Genomic DNA, 16,863 nt, shown 5'->3' on the forward strand with positions numbered 1-16,863 from the left:
TATAAGATGTCCCCTATTAGGATTTTTGTTTTTAAATATAACAATAGTTTCAACAAAAACGAACATGTTATTAAAATAGATTCAATGTTACAAATAATGAAACTTATTTGGTGTTGTAGATGTTGCTATTTTTTTCTAAAAATTTCATCAAACCTAAAGAAGTTTCGTTAGGAAAAAATTAAAGCGACTTATAATATAAACTGGGGAGTAGCATTTATTTTCTAAATTTTTTTTACGTACTCTATCTGTTTCAAAATATAAAGACTTTTTGTTAATTTAGAAATAAAAAACTATGATATAAAATAATCTAAGATTAGAGAGTGAAAGAGTGATTGGGTAAGTTTAGGTGAAATTTAAATGAGACATGGTTGATTGAGAGTTGACAATATCAGTGTTACAGGCTTACAGTAGCAAACCATGATTAAAGTTATAAACCAAAGTCCGGAAAAGTTTTGGGCAGTGTTACAGAGGGTTTTCTTATAAAAAAAATTTATGCGAAAGTTACTTTGAAATACACCTCTGTCCCAAATTAATTGTAATTCTAGGTTGTTAGCATATACTAAGGTTTGAGGAAAAAAAATACTATAATACCCTGTATTAAATGGTTTATAGATAAGAGTGGAGGGTAGTTAAGAGTAAAATAGGATAAATTTGGATGAGAAATGTTTAATGGGGATCATTAGTATTCTATTTTGATAATTATTTTGGAACAAATTCAAATATTAGAAATACAATTATTATGGGATATCATATTAACTCATTTTTCATTTTTTTTAAGCCTATACTATATGCTAGCCAAGTCGATATGCAGCCTTTTATTCTCCGGTCGAGGCCTTTTCTCCTGAAAATTGAGGCATATGGGAAACTACTCACCTTTTGCTGCAGCAAGAATAACTGCGCAGATCAGTTGCTAATTTAACCGCATCATCATCACGTATGTGGTAAAGCTGGCATAACGTTGATCGACAATTCGCCATAGCAAGCATGGGCCGTTCGTCCATTGGACCGAATCTCTCGGCCCATATACACGGGTGAGCCCACAATAGCCCTATAAATAGGTGGGCCCAAGGAAAAACGCAATGGTCTCTCGCTTCGTCTCCTCCAAATCCGCGCTAAACCCTACCTGCCTACCCGAGCGGCGCGGCGAGCAGTTTCCGGCCATGCCGCCCGCCGCCCGCCACCTGAGCCCGCCGCGGTCGGACTCCACCTCCACCATCGTGGCCGGCACGGCGGCCGGGTCCCACCTCCTCAAGATCGACGGGTACTCGCTCACCAAGGGGACCCCCAATGGCTCGTTCCTTATCTCCAGCCAGTTCACCGTCGGCGGCCACTGCTGGCGCATCAGGTACTATCCCAACGGGTTCTCAGCCAGCTCCGCCGATTTCATTTCGCTTTTCCTCGTGCTAGACGAGAAGGTGAAGGTGCAGGCGAAGTCGGACTTCCAGATCAGTTACACCGGCCAGGTGGATGAGCCACCTTGGTTGGCAACCATGAAAGCGGATACTTTTGATGGTGCGGGCTTTCGGTCTTTCGGCTATGAAAAGTTCGTCAGAAGGTGTGATTTTGAGAAGCTCATCAGGGACGACTCTTTCACCATCCGTTGCGACATTGTTGTCATCAACGAGATCCGCGCCGAGGAGTCGACCGAGATCACCACCACCACAGCCATCGTCACCGTGCCCCCGTCTGACCTGAACCAGCAGCTCGGCGACCTGCTGGAGAGCGAGAAGGGCGCGGATGTGGTGTTCGAGGTCGGCGGCCAGACGTTCGCCGCGCACCGGTGCGTGCTCGCGGCGCGGTCGCCGGTCTTCAAGGCGGAGCTCTATGGCTTGATGAAGGAGGGTGACACCGCCGGAGTCGTGCACATCGAAGACATTGAGCCGCGGGTGTTCAAGGTGCTGCTCCGCTTCATGTACACCGACTCGCTCCCGGAGATGGAGGAGGAAGACGTCATGTGCCAGCATCTGCTCGTCGCGGCGGACCGGTACAACCTTGAGAGGCTCAAGCTGATCTGCGAGGAGAAGTTGTGCAGGCACATTAGCGTCGGCACGGTATGGAACATCCTGCCGCTGGCTGATCAGCACCACTGTGACGGGCTGAAGAAAGCGTGCTTCGATTTTCTCGGCTCACTGGCAAACCTGAGTGCTGTCGTCGCCAGTGATGGCTTCAAGCATCTTTGCAGGAGTTGCCCCTCACTTATGGAAGAGCTGGTTGTCACGCTGGCACTTCCAGGGAGTCATGCTTAGTGACTTACTGTTCATGTGTTCTTGCAATGGCCAGTGGTAGTTTATGTTGCTGAGTTTGAACCTTTGTCATCAGGTAGTTTGCTTATCTTCTTTTAGCACACTGGCATGCGGGTGAATTCCCCGTGTTTAGGCCTTTTACCATGTACTTATATATTAAATTATGACTACATCTATCCTAAGCAGAGGTTAGAAATCGTCTCAGTTTTTTTTTACTATCTCTACAGCTTCACTATTCAATCTCTATGGATTGTCACTTGTTACCTGGTATTAAACTTAATTTCATCCCTCGAGAGGATATCCCCTCGTTTCATTCATGCTACCTAAATAGTCATCAAAATTTTTTAAAAAATTAACAACATAGATTAATATGAAATATATTACTCCACAAATATGCAAGTTAAAATTTAACTTCTACAAGTTGTAACAAAAATAACAAATATAGCTACGAATTTACAATAATTATTTTCAGTTTAATTTGTTGTTTTGTTGCAACTTGTAAAAGTTGAATTTGATCTTGCATATTTGTGGAGTGATATATTTCATATTAATCTATATTGTCAATTTTTCTTAATTTTTTTATAACTATTTATATGACGTGCAAACAAACGAAAGGATGCCCTTCGAGGGATGAAAATCCACATCCCACGCTTGATTTTGATGACATGAGTAGTGAAAGCATTTCGCTTTATCTCCTCTCTAATAGAATCATCTAAGTAGTTTCATCTCTTTTCTTTATGTTGGTTTATGTTATCTCAGTGGTTTGTTTTGACGTAGATACTTGTTCTAATTTGTTTCTGATGGCTGTGTTCGGTAACATGTTTTCCCAACTCTCTTCCCTCGTGTTCCCCACGCATGTTTTTCAAACTGCTAAACGGTATGTTTTTTGCAAATAATTTCTATACGGAAGTTGCTTAAAAAAATCATATTGATCCATTTTTGAAAAAAAATAGCTAACACTTAATTAATCACGTGTTAATGGACCGCTCCATTTTCCTTGCAGAGGAGATTTGTTCCCAACAAGTCCTACCGAATCTTGTGCTCTGGCAATTGTAGTGGTTTCTAAAATCTGAATTTTGTCATAACGTAGTTCTCTTCTCTTCTTTTGGTACAGAAAGCATGCTTTTGTTATCAGGTACTATGACATTATGACATCCTACGCAGGAGTTAAGATGTTTTTTTCTATTTTGTCTGTCTTTTATGCTATTTCTGCAACTGCACATTTCAATTTGAAAGGATTGTCACTTGTTACTTAGTGTTAAACTTCCATTTGGCATGCTTGATTTGGAGGATTTGGTGTTGAGCTTGATGATTCAGAATCTCATATATATCCTCCTGGTATCATGGTGGGACAACTCAAGGTTCAGTCCTTGTGCAGCAGGTCCAAAAAATTGAATCTTGCTGTCTTCCTTTTGAATTCTATCTGGAAAGTCAAATTTCTTTTGAGATTGAGGTCTTCTGATAAAAATAGTAGTATCTGAACTAAAGATAATTTGAGGAAAAGAGGCTAGCATCTGCCAGCACATTTATCTCTTGGTGGTTCAGTAAGAGTAATTTATTCTTCATGCCTGGTCAAAGCCGTCGCGGACAACCACTTCCCCCTCTTTCAATGTTTGGAAGCAGCTCGCCCACAGTGGAAATGTGGAATGGAAGGGCTGTTGTTGTTCGCCGCGACGTTCGGGCCAAGCATGGAGCTTGTTGGTGGCTATTGGCCCGACCCTACCAATACCGTTTCCGACAAAACTAATATAATAATAATATTTTTATTGATGGTTAACATTTTTAAAATTTAGTATATCTAATTTTTGTCAGCATAGCATTAAAATTGATACTAAATTGACAAATTCATAAATATAAAAATTTCCCAACCGTTTCTGTTTGTTTTAAAAAATAATAAAATAATGATACCGTTTCTTACCATTTCTGACCATTTTCATCCCGCCGGCTTCCTCCGTGCGTTGCTCCGTCACCGGCCGACCTCGGCTCCATCCTTCCTGCCTCCTCTACAGCGCCGCCTACCACTACACACGGGAGAGAGGGTAAGGGCCTGCTTAGTTTCCAAAAGTTATTCCAAAAACGCTCTGCCATTTCATATGAGCGAAAAATGCTCACACGCGCTGGGTTCTATGCGATAGTTGTGGGTGGTTGGGAAACAACTAAAAACGGAATTGTCTATTCCCAGTAAGTATTAGCTATTTTTTTCAAAAAGAACCAAATACAATTATTTAAAGCAACTTTCGTATAGAAACTTCAGTTTTGCTAGCTAGTTGTTGACAGTTTCCGGGACAATATTTTAGCCGATGATACTGCGCTAAGATTTGTACTGAGATATTTTGCTATCGGATCTAAATTCTCTTTTCACAAGTTGGTGGCACTAGCCAGTCCCACCATCGCATGTTTATCGCAGATTTGTTCAACTTACATCTATGTTACATCATAGTTGTGTGCTAGTTATATTGTAGTTACATGTTACATTGTAACTATATTGTAACTGTAGTATAATTGCACTGTAATTATACTGTTATCTCTATATAAATTAGATATAAAATTGTATTTATTATTTTAATACATATATACAAGTTATTTTTATTGTTATAGTGTAGTTCTAGTGAAATTATCCGCTATAATTAGGTTTGAAAGTTTTCTCTCACAAAACTTGCGACGCACCGTTTGAAAAATGTACGAGCGAACAGGAGTTGGGAACACAGAGCAACACAGAGCAACGAACACGTCTCTTCACCTCGGCCACGTCACCCACGGAAATTCCCCCAACGAAACCAAAAGCGGCGTCGTCGGCTCGGTCGCTTCGCCTTCGTATCAAATCTCTCTCTTCCCTCGTCTCCTCCGCACCGCACTGTGCCCCTTTCTTCCCCCCAAATCCGATCCGCGCTAAACCCCTACAGTAGCTGAAGCCAAACCAGCGTCCCTTCCCTTCCGCACCATGTCCCTCGCCGCATGCCGCGCCGACCCGCCGTCGCGGTCCGCCATCGTGGCCGACACGGCCACCGGGTACCACCTCCTCAGCATCCACGGCTACTCGCGCACCAAGGGCACCCCCACCGGCTCGCCCCTCAAATCCAGCCGCTTCACCGTCGCCGGCCACCGCTGGCGCATCCACTACTACCCCAACGCTGACCGCGCCGACTCAGCCGATCACATATCGATGTACCTCTTTCTAGACGAGAAGAGCAACGCCAGGAGCGTGAAGGCGCTATTCCAGATTCGCTTCGCCGACCAGGTGAAGGCGCAGCCTTCACTGGCGCTCCATGCCGTAAGAACTTTTGGTGATAGTTCTTGGTCCTGGGGCTACGCGAAGTTCGTCAGGAGGGAGGTTCTCGAGAAGTCCAAGGATCTCCGAGACGACTCTTTCACCATCCGGTGCGACATTGTCGTCGTCCGCGAGTTCGTCGCGGAGGAGGCGACCGAGATACTCCCCGCTGGATCCTTTGTATCCGTGCCCCCGTCCGAGATGAACCGGCATTTCGGTGACCTGCTGGAGACCGAGAAGGGCGCCGACGTGGTGTTTGAGGTCGCCGGCGAGAGATTCGCCGCTCACCGGTGCGTGCTCGCGGCGCGGTCGCCGGTGTTCAGAGCCGAGCTCTACGGCCTGATGAAGGAGGGCGACACTGCTGGAGTCGTACGCATCGAAGACATGGAGGCGCAGGTGTTCAAGATGTTGCTCCGCTTCGTGTACACTGACTCTTTGCCGGAGATGGAGGCGGAGGAACATATCATGTGCCAGCATCTGATCGTCGCGGCGGATCGGTACGACCTACAAAGGCTCAAGCTGATCTGCGAGAAGAAGCTGTGCAAGTACATTGGCGTAAGCACGGTGTCAAACATCCTGGCACTAGCTGATCAGCACCATTGCGACGGGCTGAAGAAGGCGTGCTTCAGTTTTCTTGGCTCACCGGCAAACCTCAGTGCTTTCGTCGCCGACGATGGCTTGGACCATCTGAGCAGGAGCTGCCCCTCTCTTATGAAAGAACTGGTTGTTGAGCTGGCACTTCCGCTGAGTCATGCTTAGTGTTCTTGTGTTCTAGAAATGGCCAATGGTAGTTTTTGGTTAATGAATCTGACTGTTTGTCATCAGGTAGTTCGCTTCTCTTCTTTTATGCAGGCATGCAGCTGAATCCCCTGTGTTAAGGCCTTTTAGCATGTATATATGAAATTATGACTAAATCTGTCCTAAGCAGAAGTTAGAAAGTACTTCCACTTCGTCTCTGTTTTTTACTATCTCTGCAGCTTCACTATTCAATCTCAATGGATTGTCACTTGTTACCTGGTATTAAACTTCTATTTGGCACGCTTGATTTTGATGACAGGAATAATGAAAGCATTTGGCTTTCTCTCTTCTGTAATGGAGTAGTCAAAGTTGTTTCATCTCTTTTCTTTCTGTTGGTTTATGTTATCTCTGTGGTTTGTTTTTATGTAGATACTACGATACTTGTTCTAAGTTGTTTCTGATTGATGATTCAGATAGACCCTCCTGGTATCAGACGGGACAAGTTTCGAGATTCAGTCCTTGGAAAAGTTCATGACACTCACTGACTCATTCTAATTTCTCTTTTAAATTTACTTGGAGAAGCAAAATTCCTTTGAATATCAAGATTTCTTTTCTAAATGTCTTGATATTCCTTTGAATATCAAAAGCCATAGTAAAATCCTGATATTCAAAGGAATTTTACTATGTCTCGACTAGTGATGATTTGAGGAAAAGAGGCTGGCAGGGTCCCAGCGAAGTCTTCAAGCACCTAAGCTGGAGCTGCCTGTGTATATGATTTTGTTATCAGGTAGACAGGATAGGTACTATGACATTATGACATCCTAAGCAGGTGTGAATAGATATTTTCTACTTTGTCTGCCTTTTATATATGCTATTTCTGCAGCTGCACATTTCAATCTGAAAGGATTGTCACTTGTTACCTGTTGTTAAACTTCCATTTGGCATGCTTGATTTGGAGGATTTGGTGTTAAACTTGATGATTCAGAATCTTAGATATACCCTCCTGGTATCAGGGTGGGACAACATTCAAGGTTCAGTCCTTGTGCAGCAGGTCCATAAAAATGAGTCTTGCTGTCTTCCTTTTTAATTCTATCTGGAAAGTCAAATTTCTTTTGAGATTGAGGTGTTCTTATGTCGTTTGATCAAAAATAGTAGTATCTGAACTAAGATAATTTGAGGAAAAGAGGCTAGCATCTGCCAGCACATTTATCTCTTGGTGGTTCAGGAAGAGTAATTTATTCTTCATTCATCATGTTGCGGTTTATACCTCTCTCCAGGCTTGTCAGGACCTTGGTTAGCTTAGCTGGCTTCTTTTCAGAAACATAAAAAGAACTTGCTGTGCGACAATATTCCCATGATTCTGGAGAGATCTCTTGCAAATTAGGAAATGGTTTTTCGTGGGAGGTGAATTGATTTTTGGTAGGTTCTGAGTTTTGTGAATTAGTAAATGCCAACCATGTGATTTTTATCTGCCCCATTGCTAGATTTTGTATGGTGCATATGTATAGATGCTCTGGTCTGGATTCTGGAATAAGGCTCCTTTAATCTTTGACCGGTTCTTTGAACATGTAATAGAAGGTATCAAAAGTCAGGAGGATAGAGTTAAGATGCTGTTTCTTACAGCTGTGTGCTGACAACTCTGGATTACAAGGAATGATATGGAAGATCTTCTCTTTTCAGTCAAAAAAAAATATGGAAGATCTTGCTGAAACTCAACTACCCAAGGAGACGTCGCTGCTTTAGGTGATGGTATCTTCAATCCTTGAAGCTGCAAACAAGCTCAGGTCGCCTAGGACGGGTGTAGGCTAATTTTGCTCTTTTGCTTGGTGGTGTCTCGAGTGGATGGGGTTCACATCCTCTATCATAATAGCACTGCCATTACAAACACTGATATGTGGGACAATAGGAGAGTGTGACCCACATACAGACATACTAGTGGTCGTAATGGTAGTGACATTATGGTGGTGGATCCTCACCCAAGTGGATGTGGTTTGGGTAATTGGGTTTGGTTTTCTGGTGTTTAGCCGCTCCTTGTCCCTGTCCTATGCTGTCAGGTGTACGTCTGTGTGCAGACTGTGTTGGTAAAAAAACGGCTTAAAAAGGGTGCGCTCATTTGCAAGCTGGAGATCCCAAGAGTCCCAGTATGTTGCTTTCTACTCCTAAAAGCAGGGCATTGAGCCTTTCATCTAAAAAACAATATTCTGGAATGTGACATACTGACTAGGGAAAATGTCTGTAGCTGCTATTGTTATGTGAGCTTTGCATTGTTGGAATATCAATGCCAAATTTTTCGCTGGACTTTTTTTTAAAACAAGGCAGTTTTTTTTCTTCTAGAAATTTTAGTATTTGAAAACTTGTTTATTGTGGCGTCCAGATTCCAGAATAGCTGCACAAATTACTTGTTTTAGCCGCTAATCTGACCGTATGTTTTAATATGGCAGACCGTGCTGTCCAGCGATCCAACCTGGGTCATCCACGATGCCCCATACGCTGGGCTTGGGCCGTCCGTTTATTTACCTCGGCCCGTCGCGAGAGCCACCATGGAAAGAAATAAGTTCACTTGCCAGCCCTCAACTTTACGTCGAGCTTGTTTGACATTTCTATTCGTTAATGCCAGAAATCTTTACCCCTCAAGTGTTCAGAACCGTGCAACCTAGGTCTCAAGCCAATATAGATCCCATTTTCCCTGTGTTTGCTTACGTAGCAGATGTCTCCTACTAACTGGCACAGCGCCCCCTAACCTGACCCCCACCTCTCCTACACCACGGCGGCCACACGCCACCAATGTTGGGACGCCCCTTTGCCCCCACACCACCGATGCCCCCATCGCCGCATCGCGGAAGCCGAGTAGAGGCGTGTTGAGGGAGGTTGTGGCAGAGGTCGGGGAGCACCGCGCGGAGATCTGAGCACTGCTCCAGGACGGGGGCTAGTAGGTCCGCGTGGCCGCAACATGGCAGAAGAGGGAGCCCTTCTGGCGCGCGGTGGAGGTGGTGAGGGAGATGCTTTCTCCTCGGCAGCCATGGAGCCCTCATGCAGATTCCTCAGCGGAGGTGGCGTGGACGGGCCACGCCGCTGCCAGGGAAGGAGGGGTTGGGAGGCTAGAGCAGGCGGTGGAAGGTGGAGGCGGGTGGCCTAGATCTCTGGCTTACCCTCGACAACCTATTTCCACCGTCGCTGCTCCGAAATCGGCTTGGCCTCTATCCTCTTAACCATGAGCCACTGGCAACGCGCAGAGGGCGCACGGTCTCGTGTGGGACGTGAAGGTTGAACCGTGCAATAGCAACGGACGGCCGCACCGCCGCGCGCATACTCCAGGCTAACGCACATCTATGTTGGCGCCAGCCGGTTCTTCGGCAGCCTGTCGCCGTCGCTTTCATCCTGACATGATATGCTCCAAGCTGGGGCAGCGGAGACCAAGCGGCGTCGGTAGCAAGGAAGACGATGGCATGCCTCGTGGTACTCTCCGGAAACGAGTGGGAGTGGGACTCCTACAAGACCAGGCGATGTTCGTGTTGAGATTATAGGCATATAATGATTTAATCTATTTCATAAATAAATCATGACATTACAGATGAAAACTAGCATGAACACATCATTAGATCTACACATGTAAACTACACAGTATAACATGAACAGATCAAATATGCGCAACATATTGAACACGTACCGAGGTGACGGAAAGACCGGCTGCTTGGTCGAAACTTTTCGCAGGCGTCTACGAAACACGCGAGCGAAGAGGAAGACGAGCCGTCGCGAACGAACAGAGAGCAGTCGCGTGAAGCGCTTCCCAAAAACCTTATTGCCGCCTTCTCCCGGTGCAGGACGTCGAAGACAGAGGTTCCGGAGACCTGCTCTCCCGAGAGCGAAGAGGAAGACGAGCCATCGCGAACGAACAGGGAGCAGTCGCGCGAAGCGCTTCCCAAAAACCTTATTGCCGCCTTCTCCCGGTGCAGGACGTCGAAGACAGAGGTTCCGGAGACCTGCTCTCCCGATCGCCGGTGCACGCCGGCGAGCGAGATGGAGTAGTCTACGAGCGACGGCGCAGTACAGAGTAGGAGGCAAACCCTAGATTGATTTCGCGTGTGTTGCGTGAAGACGGCGGGTCTACTGCGCGTAACCGAACCGGATAAGTCGCGCGTAACTTATCCGGACTCCATGCCGTTTGCACGCACCGGATTTTTCGGAACGTTTCCAAAACAAAAACGAATCCGAATTTGCAGCAAAACAAAACTGCAAAAGGAGGCTGCATCTGTGCAAGGGTGAGGAGCCAATTTTTCGAACTATTCGACGCGTACGTCGTGCACATGCGCCTGCCCTGCCTAGCCTGGCGAGCGAGCGCGCGCGTGTGTTTCCCCTCTTCTCTCCACCACACATGCTTCAAATGGCTAGGAAGGCATCCTCCCTTTTAAGGAGGTCCCCTTCTCCTAGAATAAGCAAGGTGGTACTAAACTCCACATGCATGCCATCCCATGAGGTAGGCTTTTGTGATTTTCCAAAGAATTAATCTTCGAGTGGGCTAAGGCCCATTCATTAATTCCAACAGTTCGGACAGGCTAGCATCCGGCCACCACCACCAACGTAGCCGCTTGGCCAACGACAAGCCATCCTTCGCCGTCATCGTCGCCGCCGAACCCGCAAACGCGCCGGGGAGCCTCCTCCTCGGGCTCTGTCTCGGACGCTTGCCGAGGCAGCTCGTCTCGTTCCTCCAGCAAATTGACAACAGTAGCACAGCCATAGCCGGCGTGACGCCTAAATGCGACGCTAGGAACCAAATCCTCCGCCACTACAACAGAGTCGACCGCGACGGCACTGCATCCCGTGTCTGCTCCGTGGACGCTCGTGCTCCTGCAGGCAGAGCAGGAGGCTCTAGAGCATCGTGCTGCTGCTGCATGCTTGCATCATCTCCACCAACACGCCCCCTTGCGGACTTGAGGCCGCCGCCTCCATCAGTGCCGTCGATCCATCGTCCTCGTGTATGTGGTGAGGAAAAAAAAAGAAGAGAAAGAAGTGGGCCCCACATACTCTATTTCTTCTCGCTTACATGTGGGCCTGTATGTTTTTATTTTTATTTTTGCTAACTACGATTCCACGTTAGCGAAACCAGCTGCTCATACTGCTATAGAATTTAAGCTGTACGTTTTGTATAAGAGCAGGTACAATAGCAGGCTATAAGCCAGCTGTAAACATATTTTAAGGAGATAAATAAGGAGAGAGAAGAGCAGCGGGCTACAGATTTGTAGCCAGCTGTAGCACGGACTCCAAGACGCAGTGTGTGTATGACAGGTCAGACCATGTATTAATAGTGTAATATGTAACTATTGTATGAATGAGCTATTAGATTGGCTATAGATGAATTGGAGCTAGTAGTGGGCTATACTATTAAACTTGCTCTAATTTGGGAGGAGAGATTTCAGATATTGAAGACAAGAGGTGTAAAGTTTTGGTTGGAGACGTGGAAACGAAAGACACACCCCGCAAAGGCGCAAATAAATTCCCCCAACCGTCATCAGTTCGGTCGCTTCGCCTTCCTCGTCTCTCCTCCGCGCCGCACCCCACCGCACCACACCGTCCCTTTCTTGAGGTTTTTACCTGTGTGCCATTAAAAAAGATGACCCCTGCCTCTGTGCCACTAAAAAGTTCGAGCCTCCCTCTATGCCATCGTCGAACTTTATCGCGCCCTCCACGCCATTCCGTCGCTATTCTGTGTGGATTTAACCGTTTGGCAGCTCTGACATGTGGGCCTGAGCACAAAAAATGTCGCTCTTGCCTTTCTAGTGTCTACTTCCTTGCAGAGAGAGGCCAGCCGGTGCGGCTAGGCCGGCGATGAGGCAGGCGACCGGCGCAGCGCTCGGCGGCGCGGCAGCGTGCGGGACAAGCCAGGTGGCGGCGGCGGTGGTGGAGGACGAGGTGGAGGAAGAAGGAGGGGCGCGGTGGGAAAGCCGAGGGACGGGGTGGCGCTTGGCGGCGCGGCAGCCAGCCGTGGCGGCGCTCGGCGGCGCGGCAGCGTGCAGGACGAGCCAGGTAGCGGCGGCGGCAGCGGAGGAGGAGGAGGAGGAGGAAGGAGGGGCGCGGCGAGAAAGCCGAGGGGCGGGGTGGCGCTCGGCGGCGCGGCGGCCAGCCGAGGAGCCATGGCGTGCTGGACGAGCCAGGAGGAAGAAGGAGGGCCGCGGCGGCAAAGCAAAGGCGGAGGAGCGTGGGGAGGTCGGTGGGTGGCGGGCCAGAGGCAAAGGAAAGGTCCTGCCGGGAGAGCTCGTCGAAGGCGAGGCCGGACAGGCGTCGGAAGCCCTCTTGCTCGCGCCCATGGGGGCCGCCGAGGAGGCCGCGGCATCCACGGCCGTCGCCGCCGCCGTCCCGGCTCTCTCTCTATCTCTCTTTCTCTCTCTCTCTCTCTTCTCTATTCTCTCTTCTCTCTCAACCCTAAGGGCAATAACGTCATTTGGCTGCGCTATTTGACACCGTTAGAGCCAAAAACGGACGGAATGGCGTAAAGTTCAACGATGGCATAGAGGGAGGCTCGAACTTTTTAGTGGTACAGAGACAGGGATCATCTTTTTTAATGGCACACAAGTAAAAACCTCCCCTTTCTTCCCCCCAATCCGATCCACGCTAAACCCTACAGTAGCTGAAGCCAACCAACGTCCCTTCCCTTCCCACCATGTCCCCCGCCGCCCGCCGCGGCAATCCGTCCAGGTCCGCCTCCGCCATCGTGGCCGACACGGCCACCGGGTACGACCTCCTCAAGGTCGACGGCTACTCCCTCACCAAGGCCACCCCCACCGGCTCGTCCCTCACTTCCACCCAGTTCACCGTCGGCGGCCACCGCTGGCGCATCAAATACTACCCCAACGGGGACTCCGCCGACTCCGCAGACTACATATCGATCTACCTCTTGCTAGATGAAAAGGCCAGCTTGGATTTGAAGGTGGAGGCCAAGTACCTGATTAGTTTCGCTGACCAGGTGAAGACGCAACCTTCGATGAAATACAGGACAGTAAGAACTTTTCATCGTGAGGGTTCTTGGACTTGGGGCTATGGGAAGTTCATCAAAAGGGAAGATTTTGAGAAGTCCGACCATCTCAGGGACGACTCTTTCACCATCCGGTGCGACATTCTTGTCGTCCACAAGATCCACACCAAGGAGACGGCGGAGATCTTACCTGTCGAAACATTTGTATCTGTGCCGCCATCCGACATGAACCAGCAGTTCGGCGACCTGCTGGAGACCGAGAAGGGCGCGGATGTGGTGTTTGAGGTCGGCGGCCAGACGTTCGCCGCGCACCGGTGCGTGCTTGCGGCGCGGTCGCCGGTCTTCAGAGCGGAGCTCTACGGCTTGATGAAGGAAGGCGACACTGCTGGAGTCGTGCGCATTGAAGAAATGGAGGCGCAAGTGTTCAAGGTGTTGCTCCGCTTTCTGTACACTGACTCGTTGCCGGAGATGAAGGAGGAGGAAGACGTCATGTGCCAGCATCTGCTCGTCGCGGCGGACCGGTACAACCTGGAGAGGCTCAAGCTGATCTGCGAGGAGAAGCTGTGCAAGTACATTAGCGTGGGCACGGTATCTAACATCCTGGCGCTGGCTGATCAGCACCACTGTGACGGGCTGAAGAAAGCGTGCTTCAATTTTCTTGGGTCACCGGCGAACCTGAGTGCTGTCGTCGCCGGTGATGGCTTCAAGCATCTTTCCAAGATTTGCCCCTCTCTTATGGAAGAGCTGGTTGTCGTACTGGCACTTCCAGGTTCCAGCTAGTCATGCTTAGTGACCTCTAGTGTTCATGTGTTATTGCAATGGCTAATGGTAGATTTTTGGTTTCTGAATCTGAACCTTTGTCATCAGGTAGTTGGCTACTGTTCTTTTATGCAGGCATGCAGCTGAACTCCCTGTGTTTAGGCCTTTTATCATGTATATATGAAATTATGACTACATCATCTATCCTAAGCAGAAATTAGAAAGTACTTCCACTTCATATCTGTTTTTTTTTTTAATATCTCTGCAGCTTCATTATTCAATCTCAAATGGATTTGCACATCTTACCTGGCATTAATTAAATTTCTATTTGGCACGCTTGATTTCGATGCACGAGTAGTAGACTAGTAGTGAAAGCATTTGTGCAATTGTGCTTTATCTCTTTTCTAATGTAGTAGTCAAAGAAGTTTCATATCTTCTCTTTGTGTTAGAGTATGTTATCTCCATGGTTGTTTTGATGTTAGATACCTGTTGTTTCTGACTGATGATTCAGATAGACCCTCAAGGTTTAGTCCTTGGACAGGTTCATAACACTCACTGACTCATGCTAATTTCTCTGTAAAATTTACCTGGAGAAGCGAAGTTCCTTTGAATATCAATTTTTTGCCATGGCTTTTTATCAGGAAAAGTGTATCGAGTAGCGATAATTTGAGGGAAAGAGACTGGCAGGAAGCCAGGAACAAGCCCTCTTATGAAAGATAACTGTTAGGAGTTAGGACAGCTAATGATATCTTAGTGTTCTAGCAATTGTAGTTGTTGGTTTCTGAATCTGATTTTTTGTCATCAGGTAGTTCTCTTCTGTTAGTACGCAAAACATGTAGCTGAACCCTCTGTGTATATACTTTGGGTAGTTTTATCATCCTTGAAAAGGTACCGGGAGGTATCATTTTCTAGTATAAAACTTGGTACCTTTAGGTACCAAAATTTGTACTATAAAATTTAGGTACATCAAGGTATTTTCTCAATCACTGTAAATTTTCTCATATGTTTTTCTTATCAGGTAACGTATGGCATCCTAAGCAGAAGTTAGAGATTGTTTCTACTTTGTCTGCCTTTTATGTTGTCGCTGCAACTTCACTTTTAAATCTGAAAAGATGTCACTTGTTACCTGGTGTTAAACTTACATTTGGCATGTTTGATTTGGAGGATTTGGTGTTAAACATGATGATTCAGAATTTCAGATAAACCCTCCTGGTATCAGGGTGGGACAACATTCAAGGTTCAGTCCTTGTGCAGGGTCCATAAAAATGAGTCTTGCCGTCTTCCCTTTTAAATCTATCTGAAAAGCCAAATTTCTTTTGAGATTTTAAGGTGCCCTTATGGCTCTATTTTTGAGATACTTTGAGGAAAAGAGTCCAGCATCTATTGGTCGTTCTGATGAAGGGTATGTGTATTTTATTCTTCAGGCGTCATGTTGCACTTTATACCTCTCCAAGCTTGTCAGGATCTTGGTTAGGTTCTAGTATTCTGAAACATAAAACGATGGTTATAATTGGCTGTGCAACAATTTTCTGTACTCTGGAACATACTAAGTAGGGAAAATGTCCCTAGCTAATGTGAGCTTGCATTGTTGGAACATCGGTGCCAACTTTTTCCCTGGTCTTGTTTTAAAACAAGGCATTTTTTATCCCAGAAATTGAAGCATTTTAAACTTGTTTGTTGCTGCATCCAGCTGCACAAATTAGTCGCTTATAATCCGAGTATCTGACCGCATCAATGCATCATGAGAGCAGGTACAATAGCATGCTATAAACCAGTTATAAATATATTTTAAAGAGATAAAAGAAAGAGAACAATAGCATGCTATAAGCCAGCTATAAAAATATTTTAAAGAGATAAAGAAAGAGAGAGAAGAGCAGCGGACTACAGATCTGTAGCCAGTTATAGCACGGACTACAAGACATGATGTGTGTATGACAGGTGGGACCAGGTATTAATTGTATAGTAAGCAACTATTATATGAATTAACTATTATATTGGCTATATATGATTTGGAGCTACTAGTGGGCTATACTGTTAAACTTCTCTCATAAAGCATACGGCAGAGCATTTTCTCCAGCGATCCTCTAAAAGGGTAGGCCCACCAGAGCCCACAGGATCCGAGACGTGGATTTTTAGAGCCCACAGTTCACCGGAGGTCCCTTAACTTAACAGTGAGATTTTTTTTAGTCCCTCAACCACAAAACCAGAAATGTTCGTCCCTAAAATTTTACTAACCGTGCACAAAAAGTCCTATGACAGTATACGTGGGTGGTTTTGCTGACGTGGCATCCTAGTCAGCAAAAATAAATAAATAAAGTACGTGGGGCCCACATGTAAGTGAGAGAAAACGGTGCGGGCCCCACATTCCTTCTTTTTTCCCCTTTCTTCTCTTCTCCCGTCTTCTTCGACGAGCCGAGACGGGCAACGCAACGGCCGGCGAGAGTGGCGGCGGCGGAGGGCGAGCGCGGCCGCGGCAGGTAAAGTAGGCAGGAGCAGGGCGACGGCCGGCGAGAGCGGCGGCGGACTGCGGGCGACCGCGACGGGAGGTGGGGGCGGGATCCGAGACGGGCTCCTGCTTCGGGAGGGGATCCCCACGGCCGACAGAGATGTCGCCGCCGGTGGTGGAAGAATCAGAAGGGGGTGGCGGTCAAATGCCTGAGTCGATGGATCATCCTCCGGTGGTGGAGGAATCAGAAGTCAGACAGCAATAGCGATGGCCGGGCGACGGGAAACTTCACCAGCACGGCCAGATCGACGGCGCCGTCGACGTGGAGTGGAGAGCGGGTATGGCACGCACCTCTACTCCTAGCCCTAGGTCGCTTTGTCCGCTGTTCTTCTCGCCGCTGGTTCCCACCGCTGCCATCGTACTCATCGGAGGAGCCTAGCGT

At 47.4% G+C, this 16,863-nt stretch overlaps 3 protein-coding genes across 3 annotated transcripts; all 3 read left to right on the forward strand.

Annotated features, from left to right (window-relative positions):
• Window positions 1-1,102: 1,102 nt before the first annotated feature.
• Window positions 1,103-2,436, forward strand: LOC127753076 (BTB/POZ and MATH domain-containing protein 1-like). Its single transcript, XM_052278533.1, has one exon. It carries the CDS (start codon window positions 1,161-1,163, stop codon window positions 2,244-2,246), a length of 1,086 nt encoding a protein of 361 aa, XP_052134493.1. The 5' UTR covers window positions 1,103-1,160; the 3' UTR covers window positions 2,247-2,436.
• A 2,748-nt stretch (window positions 2,437-5,184) lies between these two features.
• LOC127753265 (BTB/POZ and MATH domain-containing protein 1-like) lies at window positions 5,185-6,270 on the forward strand. The gene has a single exon (XM_052278740.1). It carries the CDS (start codon window positions 5,185-5,187, stop codon window positions 6,268-6,270), a length of 1,086 nt encoding a protein of 361 aa, XP_052134700.1.
• A 6,634-nt stretch (window positions 6,271-12,904) lies between these two features.
• LOC127753236 (BTB/POZ and MATH domain-containing protein 1-like) lies at window positions 12,905-13,996 on the forward strand. Its single transcript, XM_052278712.1, has one exon. The coding sequence runs from the start codon at window positions 12,905-12,907 to the stop codon at window positions 13,994-13,996; it is 1,092 nt and encodes a 363-aa protein (XP_052134672.1).
• The last annotated feature ends 2,867 nt before the right edge of the window (window positions 13,997-16,863 follow it).

The sequence above is a fragment of the Oryza glaberrima genome, chromosome 10 (genome assembly GCF_000147395.1).
Source record: "Oryza glaberrima chromosome 10, OglaRS2, whole genome shotgun sequence".
NCBI classification, from domain to species: domain Eukaryota; kingdom Viridiplantae; phylum Streptophyta; class Magnoliopsida; order Poales; family Poaceae; genus Oryza; species Oryza glaberrima.